The 26,881-nt window shown below is 37.6% G+C and overlaps 1 protein-coding gene across 2 annotated transcripts in view; it reads left to right on the forward strand.

The window, feature by feature from the left end:
• Window positions 1-26,881, forward strand: part of GABRB2 (gamma-aminobutyric acid type A receptor subunit beta2) — a gene marked incomplete at both ends in the record, with an annotated part of 288,520 nt that overhangs the window by 112,506 nt on the left and 149,133 nt on the right. For both annotated transcript variants that reach the window (XM_081231212.1, XM_081231213.1), the window contains one exon: window positions 24,950-25,032. In XM_081231212.1, coding sequence (XP_081087338.1) covers window positions 24,950-25,032 — 83 coding nt within the window. The remainder of the gene's footprint in view (window positions 1-24,949; window positions 25,033-26,881) is intronic.

Consider the following 26,881-nt stretch of genomic DNA (forward strand, 5'->3'; position numbering starts at 1 on the left):
TCATTCATTTGCTTACTTAATAGTTCTTTTTTTTTTTTTTTTTTTGCGGTACGCGGGCCTCTCACTGTTGTGGCCTCTCCCGTTGCGGAGCACAGGCTCCGGACGCGCAGGCTCAGCGGCCATGGCTCACGGGCCCAGCCGCTCCGCGGCATGCGGGATCCTCCCGGACCAGGGCACGAACCCGCGTCCCCTGCATTGGCAGGCGGACTCTCAACCACTGCGCCACCAGGGAAGCCCAATAGTTCTTTTTAATTCACATTTATTAAATAGTTATTTTGTGCCAGGCACACTAATACTAAATGCTTTACATGCTTTAACTCCAGGAGGTAGATATTTTTACACAAGAGGAAAGTGGAGCTCAGAGAGGTTAAATAATGTGCCTAAAATCTGTGGTAACTGTGGAGCTGAATATTGATCCAAGTCTATTTGACTCTTTCTGTATTGTGTTTTTCCCTTTCTGTAAAAACATGACATTATAATTGACAAAAAATTAGTCTTCATACTTGAAGCTACATAAGTGTGAATGATTTGTTTTCTTAGCTATAGCTCCTACATTACAGAAAAAAATCCCATAAATTTCAATATAAGCCACATATCTTCTAGATAAGAAATTTTGCTCATAGATTATTCTATTTAGAACATCACTGTTCCATATCTGCCATATCTATAGGCCATGTAGGCTGATAGAGTTTACAGCATAATTGTTGGTATTGTTGTGAAGTTATGTGTCTGTAAAATGATGAGACACTGGAGGTTTAAAACAATTGAGTCATCTGCCCACCATCTTCTATGGATTTATTCAAAAAGTGTCATCTCTCTCTCCCTTCCCTCCCTTCCTTTCTTTTAATAAGAGTAAGGGTTTGTTTTCTGAATACCTAAATAATACATGTTAGTCACAGAAAACTTGGAAAGTAAGGAATTAAACATCAAATATTAAAAAAAAAATTTCCTTTGAAGATACCCATCATTAATAAGTTAGGTAAAGTTTCCTTCTGTATTCTTTGAATATTTTTTTCCACAGAAAATTGTGATTATTTTGTATGTCCATTTTATAATTTGCTTCATTCACTTAATATTATATGATGAATATTCTTTCATTTTTCTACAATATGATTTTTAAGACTACATAATCTGTCATATTTGTGGGTAACTCTGTATGTTGCCAACATTTTACTTTGGAATATTTAGGTGTGTTTCAACTTTTTACTATTTTAATGCTCTCTTTACATCTTTTATGTTGATTTTCCATTTTTTAATTATAATTTTCTATATTAGATTTGATCATGCAATCCCCTGACTAAAATTCTCTCCTGATTTGTAGATTTTCCAAAATAAGTTTGTGTGCTTTTCATAAGGAAAGGAGAGTGCAGTTTTTAAGAAAAGGGAAACATTCTTTAAGAATAACTAGACTTGATATGAAGCGTATGAACATTCTGAGGTTCTTAATGCACAGCATCTCTGTAACTGTGCACTTTAATGCTAATAGTAAACTGACCTGTGATTCAGTTAGGGAATGGGACATATTTGTTGATCAAACCAGAGAGGCAATATGGAGCGAACACTGCCCTGCTCTGAATTTGATGAGCTGATAACCTGATTTCTAATTCCTTCCTGCAAAGTCATCTTATTTCACTGGGCCACTTTTGCCTTTGTAAAGTGGTTATGATATCTTATCTGCTTTCATTATGCATAGCTACCTGAGGCACTTGGTTCCTATCAGATGAAGAAGTGTAAAAAAAAAAAGTTTTCCAAGTAGTCAACTTGGGGTGTGTGTGTGTGCGTGTGTGCATGTGTGTGCGTGTGCGTGTGTGTGTGTGTTGGGGGTGGGAAAGAGAGGGGCAGTAATGTGTAAAATGAGACCTGAGGGAAAACTTACAGTTAACCATGTAAAGAGTATGGAGAAGAACAGAGGGAAGGAGATGCCAGGTAGAGGGAACAGCACGTTTAGGAAAAAGTAAAGGAAGAAAGGTAAGTAAAAGAATTTCAGAATGGCTAAAGTATGGACCATGAGGGAGCGAGCTATGAAAGTGAGGTATGAGTTGGAGAGGAAAGAAGAGCCTTTTGTTGGTAATATTTGGGGGTTTGGACTTCATCTTTAGAGGAAAGGAAGCCATTAAGAATTTTAATCAGGGAGTGTGTGATCAAATGTGCATTTACTCATCCTTTTATGACTTGGAAAATAATTTAAAATCTTTGAATTTTTAGGACTTGACTACAAAGAGCATTTATCATTGCATTGAAACATCTTCTGAAATATTTGTTACAAAGTATCAGTTGATATAATAATATATATAAGCATTTTTACAGTATAATATTAAAATTTTCTCAGTTCAGTAGGAAATCTGGGTATGCTTGCTGCCTAAATCCACAATACTTTGCCCTAATATTTAGTAAATTCTTGCATCAGAGCTCTTTCTTATGAAATATCATATATTCCAATTTAAATATCCAGGAAGAGATGGTTGAGACAGTTCAGTAATATTTTCATCAAAATTAATAAATGTCAAGCATTAGAACAGAGATTTTACATATGTTTCAAAGAAATCTATAACCTTTTCTAGGAAATGTAACCATTTTTCATAAAGGACTGATACATCAGTGATACTTTTTTTTTAAGCATATAGGAAGATAAATATATTATTGCTTTATAAATACTTTTTACAATATTTGAATATTGGCAGAGGAACATCCTATAAGGCTCTTCTGATAGGAAATAATTGATAAATATACCAGTAAAGTATTCTTAGGAATAATTTTAATAAAGTCGAGAAATGTTTAGTTGGTAAATAATCAGAAACTGATGTGAAGAGGGCAATTAGGAAAAATAATAGTGAGCATAATTCTTTACTGCTTCTTTTGTGGCCAAAGGTGACATTTGTCAAAGAATTACTGGAAAGTCCATATAAATTAGTAACATTGATTTTTCCTTCAACACTTTGGGTGCTACACCTCACTCTTTTCTTTATATATATATCCATGGATGGGGAAACATTTGATATTTTTTTCTTAAAGAACTTCTTAATGCGTGATACTTGTTATAGCTTATATGTATATATTTCTTATTTTCCAGCTTCTACTGTGCATTTTCCTTTCAAATTACCCCACATATATAGAAAAGCATACAGTGAATCCCTGTGAGCACATCTTGTCAGAGCCCTTGGCACATAATATCAGATGATTTTGCTACTCTCATCCCCCTAAAGTATAAGCATAAATCTCAGAAGTAATGTTGAGTTCAAAAAGCCAACCACAAAATAGAGCACACTGTGATTCCTTTCATATGAAGTTCTATTGCAGGAAAACTATCTAAGGTGAGAGAAGTAGGGAAATTGGATACCTTGGGGAGGGGCAGCTACTGGAAGGGCCTTGAGGAGGGCTTCTGGATGCTGGAAATAATCCATACCTTCTGGGTGCTATTACTCAAGTATGGTACCCCACCAAATTCATCAAGCTATATACTTATAAATTGAACACTTTTATGGACATATATTTCAATGAAACAGTTTTCAAAGGTTATATTTCAATAAAGAGTTTAAAAGTTTGCATCCTCTTACAGAGATGGTCTGTACACCATCTCTCTGAGATCTCTTGAAGGCACTGCTGTTTACCTTATTTGATTGTTCATTGCCCCAATAACTCATAAATCCATCAATTTGACTTACAGAAGAGTTATTTCTCTCAAAGATGGAATAAGTTCTTCAGTATAAATTGTGTTCATCTAATTCCAATAAACTCTTATGTTCATATGAAAAAGAGTGCTGATTGGACAAATATATTTGAAAGCTTGTAATGATTCTGCTTTTGGACTACTGGTATCTGCTATGCGGCAGATCAAGTATCTGCGAGCCAGGGTCACAAACTCAGATATCCATTGGGGCTGGGCAGACTACTAAATGAAGAGAACCTGGAAAGGTGTCATAGGGAAGGATGGGCACTTAGAGAAACTGGAAAATGCACATCCTTCTTAAAGGCATTCAGACTCACATTTTCAAAGCCATGTGCTGACCAATCTGATAGTTTGGCCCCTACAAAGTGTTATTCTAATATAACGTATTCTATATATAACATGGTCCAGTTCTTCAGACAGATAGAGCAATCCCCAAATTTTTATTAAATATTTCATAATTAATGAACACCAGTCTTATAAATGGTACCAGTTCAATAGCTACATATTTCAAATATTACACTAATTATGCTTTAAACATAAAATAGTGTTTTCCAGAATTGAGAAAATTGATTGGACATTCACCTTAGGAAATGACTAATCTTAGGTATTTATTTTCAAATGAATCTGAGGATGGACGTGTTACCTGTCTCATTCCTTTGCATCTCTTAAAAGCCCCATTATTAGAGAAAGAAGTATAAAGGCTGTACAGAGGAAATCTGGAAACTGCTTTACATTGTTAAGTGGTTTGCCTGCATAGTTTTTGCAGGATATTTTACTAATTGTTATGAGAGACCCAAAACGTATACTTATGTGTCCCCTGTTGTCATGGAAGCTACTATTTGATGGAGCATTCCCAACATTATGTAAGAGGAAGGTGTAAATATGAATTTGTTGTTCTAGACTTGACATAAATTATGTTACTTTTAATATAAAAAGCCATCATACCATCCATGTGTCCAAAGCATTAATTGCAATATTTTTTGCAATATTATTTTTAATTGCTTCCTTTTTTCCTTTGATCTCATTCAAAATATTTCACCGTTTTCCTCTTGACCTCATTCAGAATCTTAAAAGAGATTATAACAGCGATGGTAAGAACAGGTACCATATACTGAACACTGAGGATGTGCAAGTGATTTGCTCTAAATGCTTCATGGACATCATTTTATTTGATTTCCCATCAGCACTGCTTTAAAACAGACATTTTTATCCACATGTTACAGAAAAGGAAACTGAGAGAAGAATTAATAACACCCACAGGGTTGCAGAGCTAGAAATGCCAGGTCCAGATGTGAATCCAAGACTGGTTCCAAATACTATCCCACCTCTTTTCCAAAAATGTTAATTTTGTGTATTTCGAAGTCACAGTTGTAAATCCAGGAGAACTCTCCTGTTCTGTTAAAAATCTTGCTTATTTCTTCAACTCATTAATTTTCTTGAAAATTTTCAGTAACTCATTTCCTCACACTGTGAAAACTGACTTTAACTCACAATTCTTCTATCCTGTAGTGCATCATAAAAGCAATTAATCTTAATAACAATACCATATCTAACTCGTCCTTACTTATTTCTGCTTTACCATGGTCTGAAATTTTCACTGACCTATATTATGTGAATGGTAGAATAGTATATTAATAATTTAATTGGTTATTACTATTGCTGAGTTTGAACTTATGCTTCCCAGGGAAGTTGACTGGAAATGCTCATATCAGAACATCCGTTCCTAATTGTTAAATCGTTCTCTCCTGACTTGCTTCAATCAGTGTTTAAAACGAAGTTTCAAGACATTATCACTCTTCCTTGTATGTGATAGCATGTCATCAAGTTATACAATTCCATGTTATCCTCCAGAAACTCTATATGCTAGACATCGTTATTTTCATTTTAAAAGCAAGCAGAATGACCTCCTCAAGCGGCATACCTAGGAAATGGTGAACAGCGGTGTCTGCACCCAGGTCTAAATGGCTGCGTGACTCCCCAGGACATGTTCTTTCCTCTCTACTGCACTGAAACCAAGAAAAGAAAACCCACACTCACACTTGTTTTTTTAAAAATTTTATTTTGACTTGTGTTCATCTGCTAAACTGTTTCCTTTGAGGGTGTAATGAAAAATAATCTGAAATGTGAAGACATCTATTAGTGAAATGAAGGTTGCACTGAAACCTCACAGCTGTCCTGGCTCTGGGCACCTGCTCACCCTGTTCCACACTAACTGGAATAAAGCCTTAACCTCCAGTGAGTTCTAGTTTAATCTTGGATAAAGTTTCCGTTGGTTCAGATCCCAGCACTGCATGTAACTCACTCTCTGTGTCAATTATAGTGAATCACTCCATGTCTCAGAGACTTGCTTTCCTCATTTATAAAATCACATGATATCAAGGGCTGCCTACCATCAGCCCTCAGGACATACCCAATTCATACAAGTATTTTCGTTGACTAACATGGTACTTTTAAAAATTAAGCACATTTCATTTTTTTTTTTTTTTCTTTTTGCGGTATGCGGGCCTCTCACTGTTGTGGCCTCTCCCGTTGCGGAGCACAGGCTCCGGACGCGCAGGCCCAGCGGCCATGGCTCATGGGCCCAGCCGCTCCGCGGCATATGGGATCCTCCCAGACCGGGGCACGAACCCGCATCCCCTGCATCGGCAGGCGGACTCTCAACCACTGCGCCACCAGGGAGGCCCGCACATTTCATTTTAATATTTATATTTCCTAGTTATCATTTTAAAAATCTGAAGGTCGGAAACACTGGGCCTTATTACCCACATGGCAACAAGTAACTGAAGCTGAGACATTGGTACCTTGTTCTGACAGAGTATGTTTTTTCCTTGTTCTGACAGAGTATGTTTTTTCCATTTGACCCTGATTCCCACCATTCCCTGTTGTCTTAGGTAGAGTCTACTCCTTACAGTACGGAGGCCATAAGCCTGACCCTCTGGGCATCTGAGTTTTTGACTCATCAATCAGATTTAAGTAAATTATAATATTAGCACTTTGTTTCATATTATGTCATACTGTGCTCTGCGGTTTTCAATAGATAAAATATAAACTAGGTGACCTGGGCTTAAGGTCAACCACTGTTTGCCTTCATCAGCCTTTCACCAGGTCTCAACAAATCTCAACAAATTTTCTTACCACTCAAGTTTCTGTAGCCATTTTACTCATATGTCCTTGGCTCTGGGCATGTGCTCACACTGTTCGGTGCTGGATGGAAAACCCTCCCTTACACTAGATCTAGCAAAATCTTGCCCATCCTTCATCACCTAGCCAATAGCTCATTTCCTCTGCAGTGACTCCTTCAGCTTCCAATTATGTCCACTATCAGAGATCTTATGACACAAATTATTCATACTTAACACATATGACTAATCATAATAAATATAAATAAATATATAATTATTTTTTATATTTAGAGCTAAAGTTTGTAAGAATGTTTAAGCCATGATAAACAATTTCTATGCATTAAGTCCTTACATCCATTCTAAGTGGTAGTTGCTCATATTGTTGTTATGCTATTAATAGTATTGAGGCTTGGGACTTCCCTGGTGGTACAGTGGTTAAGAATCCTCCTGCCAATGCAGGGGACACAGGTTAGAGTCCTGGTCCGGGAAGATCCCACATGCCGTGGAGCAGCTAAGCCCATGGACCATAACTACTGAGCCTGTGCTCTAGAGCCCACGAGCCACAACTACTGAAGCCCACGTGCCTAGAGCCTGTGCTCTGCAACAAGAGAAGCCACTGCAATGAGAAGGCCGTGCACCACAATGAAGAGTAGCCCCTGCTCGCCGCAACTAGAGAAAAGCCCATGCACAGCAATGAAGACCCAATGCAGCCATAAATAAATAAATGAATGAATGAATGAATAAATAAATAAATAAATAAATTTATTTAAAAAAATAGTATTGAGGCTCAAAGAGGCTCAAAGAGATTAAGGCCTTTGCTTTAGTTGCGATCCAGGATGACAAAGCTAATGTCTTCCTACATCAGTTTAGCTTGTATCTGGGCTTTGATTTTAAGGTTCTTAAGGCCGAAGACTGTATCTTAATAATTTTATTAAATATCTTCTATGGGGCTTAGTAAACACCATGCAGAATGTAAGCTCTCTGTGGATAAATTAATATTGTTCAACACCTTTATTATCATTCAGGTATATTACAATTCAGAGGCTTAATACCTTTCTCTCACTCATTGACCAAATGATGACAAACTTGTAAATTTTAGGTTTTAAATGTATATATTATCCAACTCAAAATCCTGATACTCTCTTCAACTCATTAATGGTAGCTTAAGAATTAGCAGACATTAGCTTGTTGCATTGTATTTCTCTCAGGAACAGTATGCATTTGGTAATTATTAGTCTATTCTTTTCCTGTGAGAAAAAGACAGTCTAATATGCTTCAGGAAGGGGGGTGGTAGGGAAGACAAGGAAGCTATTGAGAAAGCAAATATAAAGTCAGTTGGGTCACAGCAATACAATGCATCTTAATCACTTAAAAAGTAATTGCTCTAGACATAATTACTCATTAGTGACATTATGGTGTTACACCACCACAAACGCCTTAACTAATGTGAATGCTAAACATGAAAGTGATAACCAACGTTTAATGTTGCATCCCAGTCCTCTGCGTCCTAAACAATTCTGTTAGTAATTACCTGACAGAAATACATCTTTACCTGGACCTGGTTGTCATTGTGTGTTGAAATACTTTAATGTTTATAGGTTGTATTACACCTCTTCAGTTATTTAATTACATTTAGCAACTCCTCAAGTTATTGTCTGTTTTATTAAGCTAAAATCCATTACAAGCCAAATTAGCAAAGGTGTGCCCAGGCTGTAAGGGATTTAGACATTTGCTTTAGTTGCTGGAAATTATAGAGGCTGCTTTAGTGAACCAGAAAATGCAGACTGTCACCCAGACCATCCTGATACCGTGCTTAGGCCCCCCTCCATCATCCTGACAGATGATCCTCTTCTTTACACATCATTTCCAGAAAGGGAAATCTACCATCCACCCCGGGGAGCCATTTCATGATTTTATAGCCTTCACTATCAGCCAAGTCATCTTTCTATTTAACCTAAATCCTCCATGTCCTTCATGTTAGAATTTATGACCATAGCTTCCTGTTTGGACCATGTGAACAGCAGATCATCTCTCCCTTGAGCTCTCTGTAAAAATAGAGGCTCTTATTACATCTATCAGTCTGTTCTCTTCTCCAGCTGGAACAGCAGAGCTCACTCAGCTATTTGTTAAACAATTAATTTTCAGGGTTTAATACTCAGTAACATTTTATTGAATTATGAAGCCATTTTTCCATACTTTTTTTCTAGAGAGAGAAACTAACAGAGAGACAGAGAGACTAGGCAAGCTGGGGAAAGTATTGACAGAGTAGCCATTCTTTAACTTGGCTGTCCATCTTCTTATTCTTCCAACCCTGTTCCCATCTCCCAGGTTGGAGGAAATGAAATTATCCATATAGAAAGACTGTTACACACCTTTTCCTTATGATATCTTCTATTTTCAATTTTCATCCAGGAATTGGATGTGCTTGTCTTCATTTTTACCTTTTTGTGATGTGCTGTAATATTTTAGTGACCTGTATTGTAAATTGTCTGTCATTTTCTTTTCTTTTTTTTTGCGGTACGCGGGCCTCTCACTGTTGTGGCCTCTCCCGTTGTGGAGCACAGGCTCCGGACGCGCAGGCTCAGTGGCCATGGCTCACGGGCCCAACCGCTCCGCGGCATGTGGGATCCTCCCGGACCAGGGCACGAACCCGTGTCCCCTGCGTTGGCAGGCGGACTCTCAACCACTGCGCCACCAGGGAAGCCCTGTCATTTTCAACATATGTGTGTATAATCTTTTTTTGTGAGGCTTTTCTGTTTCTTTGAAAGTTTTCTTTAAAATGAGCCCCAGGTTTTTTTAAATGATTCACTTTATTCTGCTTCAGTTCTTTATTTACTCTGTTAAGGTTCCTATTTAGTGCATCATCATTTGGGTCCAAGGCAATTTGTTTTTTCTTTTCTTCTTGTTTTTTCAAACTACCCTGTATTACAGATGTGTTTTAGGGGTAACTTTTCAAATATATCGTTTCTATTAGCTTCTAATTTTTTTGTTTTAATTAGTCTTCACCTATAAGGGGCTCTGTGATCCACAGGCACCCCCTGCCCCCCACTTCAAAACTTCATCCTAAGTAGCTAAAAGCTTCTGAAGAAATGAGATGATTTTTACAAGTCAGAAGAAAGTCATTGCTTTTTGGTGAGATGCTTAGGGTCATGCTTCCATAGAATTCTGAAGAAATAATTGTCCAGCATTCAAAAGGACCTTTTAGTATAGCAGCTTCTCTTTATGTGTCGGCTCAGGGTCACACAGCAACAGGCAGAGTCAAGATGTGGGCCCAGGACTACTCATTGCCAAGGCCTCTGTTCTTGACCTCTGTGCCCCTGTGTATCCCAGTCTTACAGAAGATCACCAAACACTATGCTGGCCATTCTTCTCTATTACAATACCATCCTGAAAGTGTTCTGATTTATAATTCTACTGGCAGCATGTGTGAGAGGGTCTGTTTCCCTGCAGCATCTGTAGCACTGAATATTATAATGTCTTTAATTTTTTGCTGATTACATAGGTAATAATCCTCATGGTTTAATTTATATTGTTCTCACTTTTTTATTTTGTATTATGCTTTTTATTTATTTTTAATTTTTTTCTTCCATTTCCACTGAGATATAATTGACATAGAGCACTGTATAAGTTTTTAACACAATGTGTGGTTTCTAATGATGTGAAACATTTTCCCACATATTTGCTGCCTGTTTTATGTAAAAGACTTAAATAACAAAAATGCCATTGAGGTGGACATCTTTTGCCATTAGAGATCAGAGTGGCAGATAAGTCTGTGACGGCACTGTTGGTGGCTTTTATTAGAGTCGGAAGTACAACCTGAGTTGCCAGTATGTGACAGGAGGCAACTCTGAGTAATTTATGTTTTGTGTTTACAAATTTACAGCAGCAGTAATTCAGGTTATCCCAGTTGCAACCATGCACTGCAGGGAAAATATGTATGTGTGAGGGCATGTCGAGGCCTGGATCAACCTCAGACCATGTTTCCCGGTGACCTTTTAATTCATTGTATCTTCTCCTCAGACATGAGATGCAAGCCACTCAAGGAAGGTGTGTGTGTGTAGTGATGGTAGAGGACGGGGGTGGTTTAAAGGTCATTTCAGTCTCATGTGAGTGACTCTGGTGGCAGTACTCCCAGCAGAACTTCTGTGTTTTCGGGCCAGCATACTGCATCAGCATCTTCCTTTGTCCAGTCCTGCTTCTTCTCCCTTCCTTTCACAGGTGGTGACCCCTGGTGAGCATCCTTCAGTGTCTGCTTCGTAGAAACCCAACTTAATGTAGACTCAGTCTACTAGGGAGACAGAGAATGATGAATAAGCCAGTGCATACACAGACTAAATTAAGATAGTGATAAGTATTATGAAGGAAATAAAATGAGATGAGACAGTGACCCATGGTAGGGGACGACAGGCTGCTTTAGCTAAGGTGGAGGGAGAACGCTTTTTGGGTGGGCTACAGAGAACTGAGACTGGAATCATAGGAAGGAGGCAGTTCATTTAAGGTGGAAGGAAACTTCATCCTCTCATCCCTAAAATCCCAAGACAAAACACCCAGAAATGGAATGCTTCGAATTTTTTGGACAGCCTAGCTAGAGAAACTTCAGATTTTAAATACATTTCTATAATATATTCTATCAGTCAGGGGCCCAACAGGAAACAGATGGCATAGTGAAAATGGGATAATTTGAGATGAATGTAATAAAAGGGTGATTTACAAAGAGAAGGAACAGCGCCCCCTCCCTCTCAGAGATAGGATCAGCAGGTTACCATCTGCTCCCTCGCATCCCAGACTTGGAGAAGAGGGAATGGTCAGGGGACCTGTATACAAGTTCCTCTGTATGGGGCCTGGGGTACACTTCCCCTGATCTCTCACTCTCCCCCTCTCCCAGACTCCTGGTCTGCTCCCTGTTGGCCAAATCCAACCTGAAGCCAGAGAACCAGGGTGGTGGTTTTTAAGTCGATGCAGTCTAGTCTGGCCATTAAGGATGGAGGGTGGAGCTGGAGAGACAAAGGAAGACCTCCAGCACGTGGGGTTTACATTTTAAATTAATACTGGACTGGATGCAGAAGTGACAGCAGATCCAGCTGAGGATGTCACCTCAGTCAGTCACTGACCAGCTAGAAGTCAGTGTCTCTGAGCCACTGCTTTTGTTAAAAAAAAAAAAAGAAAATTAAAGGACTGGAATAAAGTTGATGAACTTATTCTGAAATGGTATGTCTCTGATGCATCATAAATCAAAATAAAATATTTTAAATATCGAATGCAACGAAAAGTATCTGACATATCTAAACATTGTTTTAAAGTGTGAAAACAAACCCCCCCCAAAAAAAACCAAAAACACCCTGTTGAAATAATTAGAGTCCTGGCAATATATCTGTCCAGTTGGTAAGTGGCTCTGGTAGAATTAAATCTCTTACAGTGATCTGAAGCCAGATTTCAGTTGTTAGGGTGTGAGTCCAAAAGTAGAAAAAAAAATAGATTGCTTTTTCTCAGGGTCAGGCTCCCTTTAAGATACAACCTAGAAAGAAGAGAGGATATTCTCATTGTGAGATAAGCATAGGATATGTGGATGAGACCACCAGGAATGTAATGTGGGGAATCTTGGTAAACAAGGGACTGACTACAAATTGGTATGCCTGTATCTATTCATAGGTTGTTCGATTAGGATTTATATGCTTACAAAATGAGATTATGTTAGATACTGCTGTTTGGATTCCATAGGCGTGTTACTGAAGGAAATGTCATTCATGATAATCCCTGAGTTTGTAGTAGAAACCTGTGTCTCCTTTAATGAGCAGGGTATCTTTACAGAGAATAAGATTCCAGAAAAGCGAGGACTCACAGAAAGCCAAACAGCTGCAGAAGAGTACAAATAGCTCTAATCTGAAAGGCACGATTTATCAAATGGGAGCATGATTGCTAGCAATCTTACTGTTTTTGGTGATTACAAAGTTGAGCATAGTAGCCCACGTGACTCTACATGAAGACTTGTAAAGAGTTTTTAAAAACAGTTTTGCATGAGTATTGGAGATTTTCATTAAACAGAAGGCTTCTGTGGAGGTAAATCAAGAGCATATGCTGGAAGAAAAATGCTGAGGGAGACCTTTGATCAGGAGAGAATATTAAGTGGGACTCCTAGGGGAAAGGCCTGTATTTGCTTGTCTGGGGTGGGCTAATCTACATAATTGACTAAAACCGAATGAACAGCTGTGAAATACAGCATTTGAATGTGTGGGTAAAACAAAATTACAAAATATACAGGGTCACTGAACATGTAATGTATTTACATAGCATTATAGAATTTCCAAGCTCATTTGGGATATAAGAAATCGGCCAGTCCTCCAGAGAAGCTAAATGACTTCATCAAGGTCAACTAGCTAGTTAGTGATAGCCTGGTAGTTAAGTACCTGGGCTCTGGAGACAACCATCCTCGATTTAAATCTCAAGTCCACCACTCCCTCTGTGACTTTTGGAGAAAATCACTGTACCCATCTGTGCCTCAGTTTTCTTTTTCAAATTTTTTTCTTGAATTCTATTTTATTTATTTTTTTATGTCAGGATATTACTAGTTATCTATTTTATACATATAAGTGTATACATGTCAATCCCAGTCTCCCAATTCATCCCACCTCCACCCCCCGCCTCTGCTTTCCCCCCTTGGTGTCCATACGTTTGTTCTCTACATCTGTGTCTCTATTTCTTCCCTGCAAACCGGTTCATCTGTATGATTTTTCTAGATTCCACATATATGCGTTAATATAGGATATTTTTCTCTTTCCGACTTACTTTACTCTGTATGACAGACACTACGGTCCATCCACCTCACTACAAATAACTAAATTTCGTTTCTTTTTATGACTGAGTAATATTCCATTGTATATATGTGCCACATCTTCTTCATCCATTCATCTGTCAATGGACACTTAGGTTGCTTCCATGTCCTGGCTATTGTACACAGAGCTGCAATGAACATTGTGGTACATGACTCTTTTTGAATTATGGTTTTCTCAGGGTATATGCCCAGTAGTGGGATTGCTGGGTTGTATTTTTAGTTTTTTCAGGAACCTCCATACTGTTCTCCATAGTGGCTGTATCAATTATATTCCTATCAACAGTGCAAGAGGGTTCCGTTTTCTCCACACCCTCTCCAGCATTTATTTATTTATTTATTTTTAAATGTGAATTTATTAATTTTTTTTCTTATTAGTCATTCATTTAATACACATCGTGTATACATGTCAATCGCAATCACCCAGTTCATCACACGACCACCCCCACCACCCGCCACTTTCCCCCCTTGGTGTCCATACATTTGTTCTCTGCATCTGTGTCTCAGTTTCTGCTCTGCAAACCAGTTCATCTGTACCATTTTCTAGGTTCCACATATATAGGTTAATATACAATATTTGTTTTCCTCTTTCTGACTTACTTCATTCTGTATGACAGTCTCTAGATGCATCCACGTCTCTACAAATGACCCAGTTTTGTTCCTTTATATGGCTGAGTAATATTCCATTGCATGTATGTACCACAACTTCTTTATTCATTTGTCTGTCGATGGGCATCTAGGTTGCTTTCATGACCTGGCTATTGTAAATAGTGCTGCAAAGAACATTGGGGTGCATGTGTCTTTTAAATTATGGTTTTCTCTGGGTATATGCCCAGTAGTGGGATTGCTGAGTCATATGGTAATTCTATTTTTAGTTCTTTAAGGAACCTCCATACTGTTCTCCATAGTGGCTGTATCAATTTACATTCCCATCAACAGTGCAAGAGGGTTCCCTTTTCTCCACACCGTCTCCAGCATTTGTTGTTTGTAGATTTTCTGATGATGGCCATTCTGACTGTGAGGTGTGAGGTGATAACTTCATTGAAGTTTTGATTTGCATTTCTCTAATAATTAGTGATGTTGAGCATCTTTTCATGTGCCTCTTGGCCATCTGTTTGTCTTCTTTGGTGAAATGTCTATTTAGGTCTTCTGCCCATTTTGGGATTGGGTTGTTTGTTTTTTTGATATTGAGCTTCATGAGCTGCTTGTAAATTTTAGAGATTAATCCTTTGTCTGATGATTCATTTGCAAATATTTTCTCCCATACTGAGGGTTGTCTTTACATCTTGTTTATGGTTTTCTTTGCTGTGCAAAAGCTTTGAAGTTTCATTAGGTCCCAATTGTTTATCTTTGTTTTTATTTCCATTACTCTGGAAGGTGGATCAAAAAAGACCTTGCTGTGATTTATGTCAAAGACTGCTCTTCCTATGTTTTCCTCCAAGAGTTTTATAGTGCCTGGTCTTACATTTAGGTCTGTAATCCATTTTAAGTTTATTTTTGTGTATGGTGTTAGGGAGTATTCTAATTTCATTCTTTTACATGCAGCTGTCCAGTTTTCCCAGCACCATTTATTGAAGAGACTGTCTTTTCTCCATTGTATATCTTTGCCTCCTTTCTCATAAATTAGTTGACCATAGGTGTGTGAGTTTACCTCTGGGCTTTCTATCCTGTTCATTGATCCATATTTCTGTTTTTGTGCCAGTACCATATTTTCTTGATTACTGTAGCTTTGTAGTATCGTCTGAAGTCAGGGAATCTGATTCCTCCAGCTCCATTTTTTTCCCTCAAGACTGCTTTGGCTCTTCGGGGTCTTTTGTGTCTCCATACAAATTTTAAGATGATTTGTTCTAGTTCTGTAAAAAATGCATTGGTAATTTAATAGGGATTGCATTGAATCTGTGGATTGCTTTGGGTAGTACAGTCATTTTCACAATATTGATTCTTCCAATCCAAGAACATGGTATATCTCTCCATTTGTTGGTATCATCTTTCATTTCTTTCATCAGTGTCTTATACTTTTCTGCATAAAGGTCTTTTGTCTCCCTAGGTAAGTTTATTCCTAGATATTTTATTCTTTTTGTTGCAATGGTAAATGTGAGTGTTTCCTTAATTTATCTTTCAGATTCTTCATCATTACTGTAGAGGAATGCAAGAGATTTCTGTGCATTAATTTTGTATCCAGCAACTTTACCAAATTCATTGATTAGCTCTAGTAGTTTTCTGGTGGCATCTTTAGGATTCGCTATGTATGGTATCGTGTCATCTGCAGACAGTGACAGTTTTACTTCTTCTTTTCCAATTTGTATTCCTTTTATTTTTTTTTCTTCTCTGATTGCCATGACTAGGACTTCCAGGACTATGTTGAATAATAGTGGTGAGAGTGGACATCCTTGTCTTCCTCCTGATCTTAGAGGAAATGCTTTCAGTTTTTCATCATTGAGAATGATGTTTGCTGTGTGTTTGTCCTATATGGCCTTTATTATGTTGAAGTAGGTTCCCTCTGTGCCCACTTTCTGGAGAGTTTTTATCATCAATGGGTGTTGAATTTTGTCAAAAGCTTTCTCTGCGTCTATTGAGATGATCATATGGTTTTTATTCTTCAGTTTGTTAATATGGTGTATCACATTGATTTGCATATAGTGAAGAATCCTTGCATCTCTGGGATAAATCCCACTTGATCATGGTGTATGATCCTTTTAATGTATTGTTGGATTCTGTTTGCTAGCATTTTGTTGAGGATTTTTCAATCTATATTCATCAGTGCTATTGGTCTCTAATTTTCTTTTTTTTTGAAGTATCTTTGTCTGGTTTTGGTATCAGGGTGATGGTGGCCTCATAGAATGAGTTTGGGAGTGTTCCTTCCTCTGAAATTTTTTGCAAGAGTTTGAGAAAGATGGGTGTTACTCTTCTCTAAATGTTTGATAGAATTCACCTGTGAAGCCGTCTTGTCCTGCACTTTTGTTTATTGGAAGATTTTTTTTTTTTTTTTTTTTTTGGCGGTACACGGGCCTCTCACTGCTGTGGCCTCTCCCGTCGCAGAGCACAGGCTCCAGACACGCAGGCTCAGCGGCCATGGCTCACGGGCCCAGCCACTCCGTGGCATGTGGGATATTCCCGGATGGGGGCACGAACTCGTGTCCCCTGCATCGGCAGGCGGACTCTCAACCACTGCGCCACCAGGGAAGCCCCTATTGGAAGATTTTTAATCACAGTTTCAATTTCATTACTTGTGATTGGTCTGTTTATATTTTCTGTTTCTTCGTGGTTCAGTCTTGGAAGGTTATACCTTTCTAAGAATTTGTCCATTTCTTCCAGGTTGTCCATTTTATTGGCATAGAGTTGCTTGTCGTAGTCTCTTAGGATGCTTTGTAGTTCTGCAGTGTCTGTTGTAACTTCTTTTTCATTTCTAATTTTATTGATTTGAGTCCTCTTCCTCTTTTTCTTGATGAGTCTGGCTAATGGTTTATCAATTTTGTTTATCTTCTCAAAGAACCAGCCTTTAGTTTTATTGATCTTTGCTATTGTTTTCTTTGTTTCTATTTCATTTATTTCTGCTCTGATCTGTATGATTTCTTTCCTTCTGCTAACTTTGGGTTTTGTTTGTTCTTCTTTCTCTAATTTCTTTAGGTGTAAGGTTAGATTGTTTATTTGAGATATTCATTGTTTGTTAAGGTAGCATTGTATTGGTATAAACTTCCCTCTTAAAACTGCCATTTGCTGTATCCCATAGGTTTTGGGTTGTCGTGTTTTCATTGTCATTTGGCTCTAGGTATTTTTAAAATTTTCTCTTTAATTTCTTTAGTGATCTCTTGGTTATTTAGTAACGTATTGTTTAGCCTCCATGTGTTTGTGGTTTTTACGTTTTTTTCCCCTGTAATTCATTTCTAATCTCATAGCATTGTGGTCTGAAAAGATGCTTGATATGATTTCAATTTTCTTAAATTTACTGATACTTGATTTATGACCCAAGATGTGATCTATCCTGGAGAATGTTCCATGCACACTTGAGAAGAAAGTGTAATCTGCTGTTTTGGGATGGAATGTCCTATAACTATCAATTAAATCTATCTCGTCTATTGTGTCATTTAAAGCTTGTGTTTCCTTATTAATTTTCTGTTCGGATGATCTGTCCTTTGGTGTAAGTGAAGTGTTAAAGTCCCCCACTATTATTGTGTTACTGTCGATTTCCTCTTTTAGAGCTGTTAGCAGTTGCCTTATGTATTGAGGTGCTCCTATGTTGGGTGCATATATATTTGTAATTGTTATATCTTCTTCTTGGATTGATCCCTTGGTCATTATGTAGTGTCCTTCCTTGTCTCTTGTAACATTCTTTATTTTAAAGTCTATTTCATCTGATATGAGTATGGCTACTCTACTCCAGCTTTCTTCTGATTTCCATTTGCATGGAATATCCTTTTCCATCCCCTCACTTTCAGTCTGTATGTGTCCCTAGGTCTGAAGTTGGTCTCTTGTAGACAGCATATATATGGGTCTTGTTTTTGTATCTGGTCCGCAAGCCTGTGTCTTTTGGTTGGAGCATTTAATCCTTTGACATTTACAGTAATTATCAATATGTATGTTTCCATTACCATTTTCTTAATTGTTTTGTGTTTGTTTTTGTAGGTCCTTTTCTTGTCTTGTGTTTCCCACTTAGAGAAGTTCCTTTAGCGTTTGTTGTAGAGCTGGTTTGGTGGTGCTGAATTCTCTTAGCTTTTGCTTGTCTGTAAAGCTTTTGATTTCTCCATGGAATTTGAGTGAGATCTGTGCTGGGTAGAGTAATATTGGTTGTAGGTTCTTCCCTTTCATCACTTTAAGTGTATCATGCCACTCCATTCTGGCTTCTAGAGTTTCTGCTGAGAAATCAGCTGTTAACCTTGTGGGAGTTCCCTTGTATGTTATCTGTCTTTTTTCCCTTGCTGCTTTCAATAATTTTTCTTGGTTTTAATTTTTGTCAATTTGATTACTATGTGTCTTGGCATATTTCTCTTGGGTTTATCCTGCCTGGGACTCTGTGTGCTTCCTGGACTTGGGTGGATATTTCCTTTCCCATGTTAGGGAAGTTTTTCACTATAATCTCTTCAAAAATATTTTTGGGTCCTTTCTCTCTCTCTTCTCCTTCTGGGACCTGTATAATGCGAATGTTGGTATGTTTAATGTCCCAGTGCTCTCTTAGGCTGTCTTCATTTCTTTTCTTTCTTTTTTCTTTATTCTTTATTCACTCCTCCGTGGCAGTGAATTCCACCATTCTGTCTTCCCAGTCACTTATCCGTTCTTCTGCCTCAGTTATTCTGCTATTGATTCCTTCTAGTGTGGTTTTCATTTCAGTTATTGTACTGTTCATCTCTGTTTGTTTGTTCTTTAATTCTTCTAGGTGTTTGTTCTTTAATTCTTCTAGGTGTTTGTTCTTTAATTCTTCTAGGTCTTTGTTAAACATTTCTTTCATCTTCTTGATCTTTGCCTCCATTCTTTTTCCGAGGTCCTGGATCATCTTCACTATCATTATTCTGACTTCTTTTTCTAGAAGATTGCCTATCTCCACTTCTTTAGGTGTTTTTATGGGTTTTTATCTTGTTCCTTCATGTTGTGCATAGTCCTCTGCCTTTTCCTTTTGTCTGTCTTTCTGTGAATGTGGTTTTCATTCCACAGGCTGCAGGATTGTAGTTCTTCTCACTTCTTCTGTCTGCCCTCCCTCAGTTTTCCTATCTGTAAAATGGGAATAGTAATAGGACACTCCTCATGTTAAATGAGCTGATACATTTCAGTAACACTAGATTGTGTCTGGAATATAGTAAGTGGTCAATTAATTTGAGTTATGTTTATTATTATCGAGCTTGCCAGAGGTGAAGTCACCTAAACCGTACAGTAGATGTTCTATCTACTCTACAAAAAGCAAGAGCATATCACAAGAGCGGATATATGTGAGAAATTAGTTTCCCAGCTAAAATAGTTGTAAGATACAAAATAATGTCAAGTCTTCTTGGAGGTATTAAAACAAAAAATTTAAATACCTTTGTGGGAAATAACTCAGATGAGCTCTTTAGAACTTTTTGAAATTTCAGTTCATCCTCTAATGCTTAAATTCAGTAATTGGAATTTTCCCCCAGAGCTGAAGTCTTTAATGTTTGTTTTACAGCTCACAAAATATGTATCAATGTATTTTTTGATAACTGACCTTTTTTTAACATCCTAATTTTTCTCTATTAATCCTGCATACTAATACCAGGGGGTTCCTTTATTCCTTGTAATTAGAATAAGTTGTGCTTTTAGGTAAATGTACATTTTGAACAAAGGAAAAACGTGTGGTGAATTAGAACAATATGTTTTGAATATAGTTGAGGATAAAGCAGCTGACTTTCTTAAAAAATATACAAAGATGCTGAAAACAAATTTTTTTGTGTGGAATAGCTGGATGGTTGTCTAGATAAAGAAATCAAACAAAGTAAAAGTCCAGAGTCACTTTTCGTTAATCTCTGGTTGAAATCCTAACAAGGTTTCACATGTTAAGGCACATGTTTAACCATGTATTCTAGCTTCTGAAGTCCCTCTTGAAGAATCTGCTGAAAGACCCCAAGTGTGTCACATTGATGATTCTGAGTTATATCCTATTGGCTGAGTGGCAGAGGCATTTATTATTACTTAATAACTGTCTTTGGTCATATTCAAACTTGGAATGCTGTAGTAGTATCAGTAAATCTCAGGTAATGACCCCATAAAATATCTATTATGGCTTTGATATGAAATGCTGGCATAGTTGTTGTATTTCTTGGTTTTATGCATGCCTTTAGTGACTCTTATTTTATTTTACATATTTAGTTTTCTTGCACTATGTCGGTATTTTATGACATAAATCATTTTTGGATGACAGTGCCCAATGGCTGAGGAATAAAAAATTATCTAAAAATCTCTTAGCCCAGTCAGAATAATCAGCATTCCCCAAAGGTGGGTCTCTTCATGCCACAGTATTCAGCCCCAAAGAAGATGCATTTCCACTTTTAACTATGGAAGATTTGCTACAGATAAATGAGGTAAATTTTGTGGGTATCCTTGACTGTTTCCTTTGATTGAAAACAGAACTGTCTTCATATATTTCACAATGGTCTTGAAACTTAATCAGGGTGCCTGCCTAATGAGTTACTAGCTTCACTTCAAAGACTCCTAGGAGTGATGTTGTGTAATTTAAGGCCCATTAAGGATCTTTATCAGGATTCAGAAAGGCATGTTCATGAAAACCCTTTAAGTATGTTTGTTTTATTGACTTATTCTTAGAGAAACAACCCTGTTACAAATCTGAAAGTCCCCGAGAATAGATTTTGATGTTGATTGTTGAGCTTTTCTGAGTAAGATTCACTTCAGGGTAGCTTCTTCTGTAAGGATGATTTTGACTTTTAAATTTGCTTGAGAATTTTTTATATAAATTAAATCAGTCACTTAATCTAGAGAATTACTTCAAAATCCTCAGTTTGGGAATACTTTTGACCATGGCTGTCTTTGTTTGTTTTATGTTGTTGTTATTATTATTTTTATTATCTTAATCTTGGGTTATTGACATATGCCAACACCTGGCAAGGTTTTTGAGATAGAAATAAGGCAAAAATTGTTCCTGATCTCACAAAACACCTAGAAAATATGCAGATTTGTTATACATCAGTACTTTGTCTTAAAAGTTGTTAATAAGAATTTCGTATATACGTATGGCATGATGACTCTTTTGAATATTTATATATCATATATTATGGCTCTGCTTTGCTTATAAAATAAGTTTGTGGGTATTCTACATTTCTTCATGTATACAAACATATACATATGCACACTACCAAGTAACCACTGGCTAAATGAGTTATCACTGTATTTACTCATTAGCAGTGAGTAAAAACAAAAGATGCAGAATATTAAATGTTACAGTTTTTTTCTATTTTTATCATCTCACAACAAAGCAGGATGGCAAGTTTTTAGTTCAGGGTTTCAGGAGAAATGTAAGTGACTTATCTCAGGTCACTCATCCTGGTTTGTATGATCAGGATTCCAAATGGATTATTTTGGCTACAGTTTCTGTTTTAATCCAACAGGAGATACAAATGCTTATAAACATCTACTAGAAAACATTTTTATATATTTTTTAGTTTTACAAAGTATACTATAGCATTAAAAACAGTAAAACATTGGTGTGAATATGAATGTTGTTGATGTGAGAAAAACACTTTCATAATACTTCATTTTTAAAACATGAGTAGAAACTCAATTGCTTCTGCAATAGAATTAGTCAATTTATTTTTCTTGCTCACAGTACTAGTGTTCACAGATGTTAGTTGCCATGAATATGCATCAGCAGAAAGTGTAAACTACAACCTGTAGTAGCAATTGCAAATTTCACCTCACTTACACAGTCAGTCATCTATTTATAGCTCTCCTTTTTTATAGTATGTATGCTCTTGTACCTTTCATGTCTTTTGTGTTCATTCTATCAAATGAAGTTGATTTTCTCTAGTGTCTCAAGATGGAGATTGCGTCTGCTATTTTTCATAAATGGCATGAGAATTTGGTATGCCTACTATGCACCTAATTATATTTCCTTTGAATACTTCTCTTCTACACAATTCAGTTTCCTGTATGTTAGTGGTAATTCAGGTTGGATCTACACTTTGAAAAAAATCAGTGGACCAGTGAAAAATTTAGCCAAGTATCACATAGCCAAAATAAATTGTCTTTTTTTAACACTGAGTAAATGTGAATGTTAATTTTTATATAATTTTTAGAATTTATAAAATATAGGTATTTGATCAGTCCCACTGAAAGGAAAAACAATCAGTTCGATACTAAGATAAACGCTGGTACTAGTTATGTAATGCTAATTAAGTGGATTAAAATTTACTTACTGTTAAAAATACAAAAAGAATCCCGAAAACCTAAGACACATTGTAAGTTTAAAAAAAGAGAAATGATGCAATAAAATAATCCTCCAAATAAAAGATTTACGCACAGCAAAACCAACTGCTTGACTCTGTATAATTCATGTATTTATCCTTTCAACAGATACTTTTTGATTCCCTTACAGTAAATAGAAAAAAGTCTGTGTCTTTAAACAGCTTAAATTTTACTGGGAAAAATAGTTATTACAAGAAAAGAAATAAGCAAGATAATTTCAGATTGTAGTAATTCCTTGAAGGAAATAAACAGCTAAGATGGAGCATTAGTTAAGGCAGCCACTTTGGGTGGGCTGCTTAGGAAAGGCCTTTCAGAGAAGTTGATTTTTGAGCTAAAGGATCGGAAAAAAAAGCTCTGTGAGTATCGGGGGGGACACATGTTCTAGGCAGAGAGAACAAATGTGAAGGCTGGAAATAGTGAGTGAGGACTTGGTATGAGAAAATATTGGGAGAGAAGGGTGAGATTATTCAGGGCACAATAAGCCATAGCCAAGACTGGAGTTTTTGGAAGAGCCACTGAAAATTTTAAAGAGGAGGGATAAAATCTGATCTATGGTTTTAAAACATCTGACTGTTGTATGAATTATAGTTAGTAGGGAGGCAAATGGAGAGGCTAGGAGACCAAGATACTATAGTAACATGGAAGTGAGGCAGTGGGACCATAGACACTGAGGAAGGCAGTGGAGGTGGAAAGGAGTTGAGGCAGAGTAGCCATCTCCTGGTGACCGAGAGCAAGGAACCCAGGATGAACATCACCCCTAGGATGCTCACTTATCCCTAAAGAGGAAAACAAAAATTAACAGAGCACAAGCCTTAATGAAGAAGTAATCAAACTAAAGAGGCATGAACTACTTACATTAAGACATTTAGGTATTTCCATCCTACAACTGAGGAGTAGGACTCTCACACCTAACTAAGGAATTTCCGAGATTCAGTCCACCTGGACTACTTGTCTAAGCTCTGCCCAAGACCTTCTAATGAAAAAGGTCTAACTATGGATTGTTTCTCCCAAGCTGGATCTGCATCTTATTTCTCTGTTTCCAACACACAGTATAGTACCTCTAGGAGCAGAGTAAGCCAAAGCTGGTCAAATTTAACATCAGTTTCTCCTCTTAGTTTTTTTTTTTTTTTTTGTGGTACGTGGGCCTCTCACTATTGTGGCCTCTCCCTTTGCGGAGCACAGGCTCCAGACGCGCAGGCTCAGCGGCCATGGCTCATGGGTCCAGCCGCTCCGCAGCATGTGGAATCTTCCCGGACCGGGGCACGACCCCGTGTCCCCTGCATCGGCAGGTGGACTCTCAACCACTGCGCCACCAGGGAAGCCCCTCCTCTTAGTTTTTTCCAGCAGATATGAAGGGCCTATTATGTGTAGGGACTCTTTTATATTCTTTACATAAATTATTCTATTAGTTCATACAGAAACTCTGTTAAGCTATCATTACTGTTGTTGTTAAGAAGGCCCCCTTTTTACAGACAAAGAAACTAAGGTTGGTTAGGAGATATTAACCATCTGGATGTGAATCACAGTTAGTGAGGCAGAATTAGAATCCAAACCTATATCTGTTGTGTTTTAAAACTTCTGCTTTTTCATAACATTGTGCTGCCTTATTGATCAGAAACCAAATTGATAAACCATTTAGGGCTGTATGTTTTTTGGCTCTTTCTAGCAGGCCTTCATTTAGTGAAAAGTGAGATTAGTGAAAAATGGTGACAGAGAAATATAAAGACATTAAAGAGACATATTCATTTGTCCCTGATAAATTAATAAAGGTACAGTGTGTCCTAAATAAATAACTCTGCCAACCGATAGGAGGAAGCTCTCCAACAGGCCTTGAGAATATCAGATTATTCAGGACAGAGCAAATCAGGTGACAGATGAAAGGCATATTGTGTGTTATACTAATACACTTGCAAAGCACCACACTATGTATAGAAAGGTCAAAAATGATGGACCAAAGCCAAGATTGTTGGAAGGTTTGACTTTAGGGTCTTGAGAAGGGGAGGAGAAAACAAGTGTGAGTGCAAGAGTAATATCCATGTTGGTTTTCTCAATCACCTTTGATGCTTGTAAACTAGAGTCCTGGGATGGCCTCATCCCACCCCCAAGACCTTCTGGAGGATGGGAACTGCCTGTTTAACAAACGTTCCCAGGTGATTTGGGTACCACGTAGGTAATGGACCACATCTTGGGAGAATACTGATTTAGTCCACTCTGTTTAATTTACAAAGCATCATGAGGCTCATCAAGGAAAATGGTTATCCAAAGTTGTAGCACTCTTTTTCTTTTTGTTAGAGTTTATGCTAAATCAGTCTCCTATAGGCCCAGTGCTGTCTTCTTTGAGACTTAGATTTAATTTTTCCAGCTCAGTCATGGACCAGCTAACAGCATGTATCATTGATATTTCTCTTCTAGAATCACAACCACAGCTGCCTGCATGATGGACCTGAGGCGGTACCCACTGGATGAACAAAACTGCACCTTGGAAATTGAAAGCTGTAAGTTTTTCTGACAATCCAGTTTGACTGAACTTGGCTTTAAGGTTCTCCTTGGGCAAAGGTCTCCTACCCTGGTTCACATCCAGACCACAAGTCCTGCAAAGGTTGTGCTAGTGTGCCAAATTTGGTGGAGGGAGGTGCTCACAGTGTCTTCCCTCAGTCATGCGGCCACCCTCTTAGTGTCATCCCTAAGTCCCTGGGAGGGATGTGTAGGGAAGCAGTAATCTAGCAATAAAAGGAAGATACTAAGAGTCTGGAAGGAGACCAAGGGCTATTTTGGGACTTTATTATATGGAATTGGTGCAAATAGCTGCAACAGGCTTGGAAAAATAGGTGGAGATAGCAGCATAACACGGGATGTCCTTATTGCCTTTGCCTTTCACAAATGTTATCTCTGCAATTCATTTCAGAGTAAAAGTGGCCTCTGCATTAGTTAAAACATTCATAGAGTGTGGATTGGTGGAATGTTTTTTATTTTGAGGGACTATTTTCATTGTTTCAAATTTATTTTATATTCTTGCTGAAGGGCATATGATGAGCAAAATTGGTGTATGTATTTTTTTATTCTCTTTCCTGTGCTGACCTGTTTTACAATGTTGGTGCTTTTCTAGGCCACAGTTTCAGCATCCTTCTTGACGATTCAGTCACCTACCCTGTTGACTGGGCTAAAGCATCTATTTCATAACCCATTTCCTTTCAGAGGTCACACAGAGAGGTCCTTTGAGGTGGAGTAGGATTTCAAATCCTTTTTCTCTCTCAATTCTTTGCAGTGTTTTCCTATTTAATCCTATCAAACAATTGGAAGCTGATGATTTTATAACCAGCATTCTAGATAATGACTAGCTTGACTGCTTTGTGGATACTCTCAGTCTTTGGGAGGAACTCTAGCCTTGGCGAGCCATGGAACTCTAAATCACTGCTCTGAGCAGAAATACTGCATTTATGACATGTTGCTGGTATTTTTGCCCATTTCAAAAAATAGTTTCGGGGGATAATTAAATTTATATGCACTTTTTGAAGAACCTGATTGCATACTTGTATTTCCAAATCATCATTATTTTCACATTAGATCTTTGCCATAAAGAACTATTTAATGAAATTGGTCCAAGGGATTTTGATGATTGTTTTTATGTAGATATCTCTCGGATAACTTTGCATTTATGTAACTCATGACACAGTTTAGAGAATAATGTTCTTCAAAGTTCAAATTCTTTGGTTGTTTCAAATCGTTGATGTAAGGATATTTTGAAAAAAGTATGTTGCTGTGTCCTACTAATGAATTTTTGTGGTAAGAGCATTTTTTTGTGGTAGAATTTGACTGGAATTTTAAATAATCATAATTGTACATGGTTAAAGCACTTGCACTGATGTTATGTCACTTGCGCCTTTCACAACCCTCATAGTAGTAAACAAGGCCTTCTTATTTTGAAGAACCGATGATGCCTAAGGACACAGGCAGCATCCAAGTGTTCCATGTAATTAAAGTATAATTCTGACATGAATATTCTTTTTGACATGAATATTTAAAAATTAACATGATAACTCCTGGACTTCCCTGGTGACGCAGTGGTTAAGAATCCACCTGCCAATGCAGGAGACACAGGTTCGAGCCCTGGTCTGGAAGATCCCACATGCCGCGGGGCAACTAAGCCCATGTGCCACAACTACTGAAACCCGCATGCCACAACTACTGAAGCCCACATGCCTAGAGCCCATGCTCTGCAACAAGAGAAGCCACCTCAATGAGAAGCCCGTGCACAGCAACGAAGAGCAGCCCCCGCTCATCACAACTAGAGAAAGCCCTCGCACAGCAATGAAGACCCAACGTAACCAAAAATAAATTAATTAA

Source organism: Mesoplodon bidens (assembly GCF_964165515.1).
Source record: "Mesoplodon bidens genome assembly, chromosome: 4".
Taxonomy (NCBI): Eukaryota; Metazoa; Chordata; class Mammalia; order Artiodactyla; family Ziphiidae; genus Mesoplodon; species Mesoplodon bidens.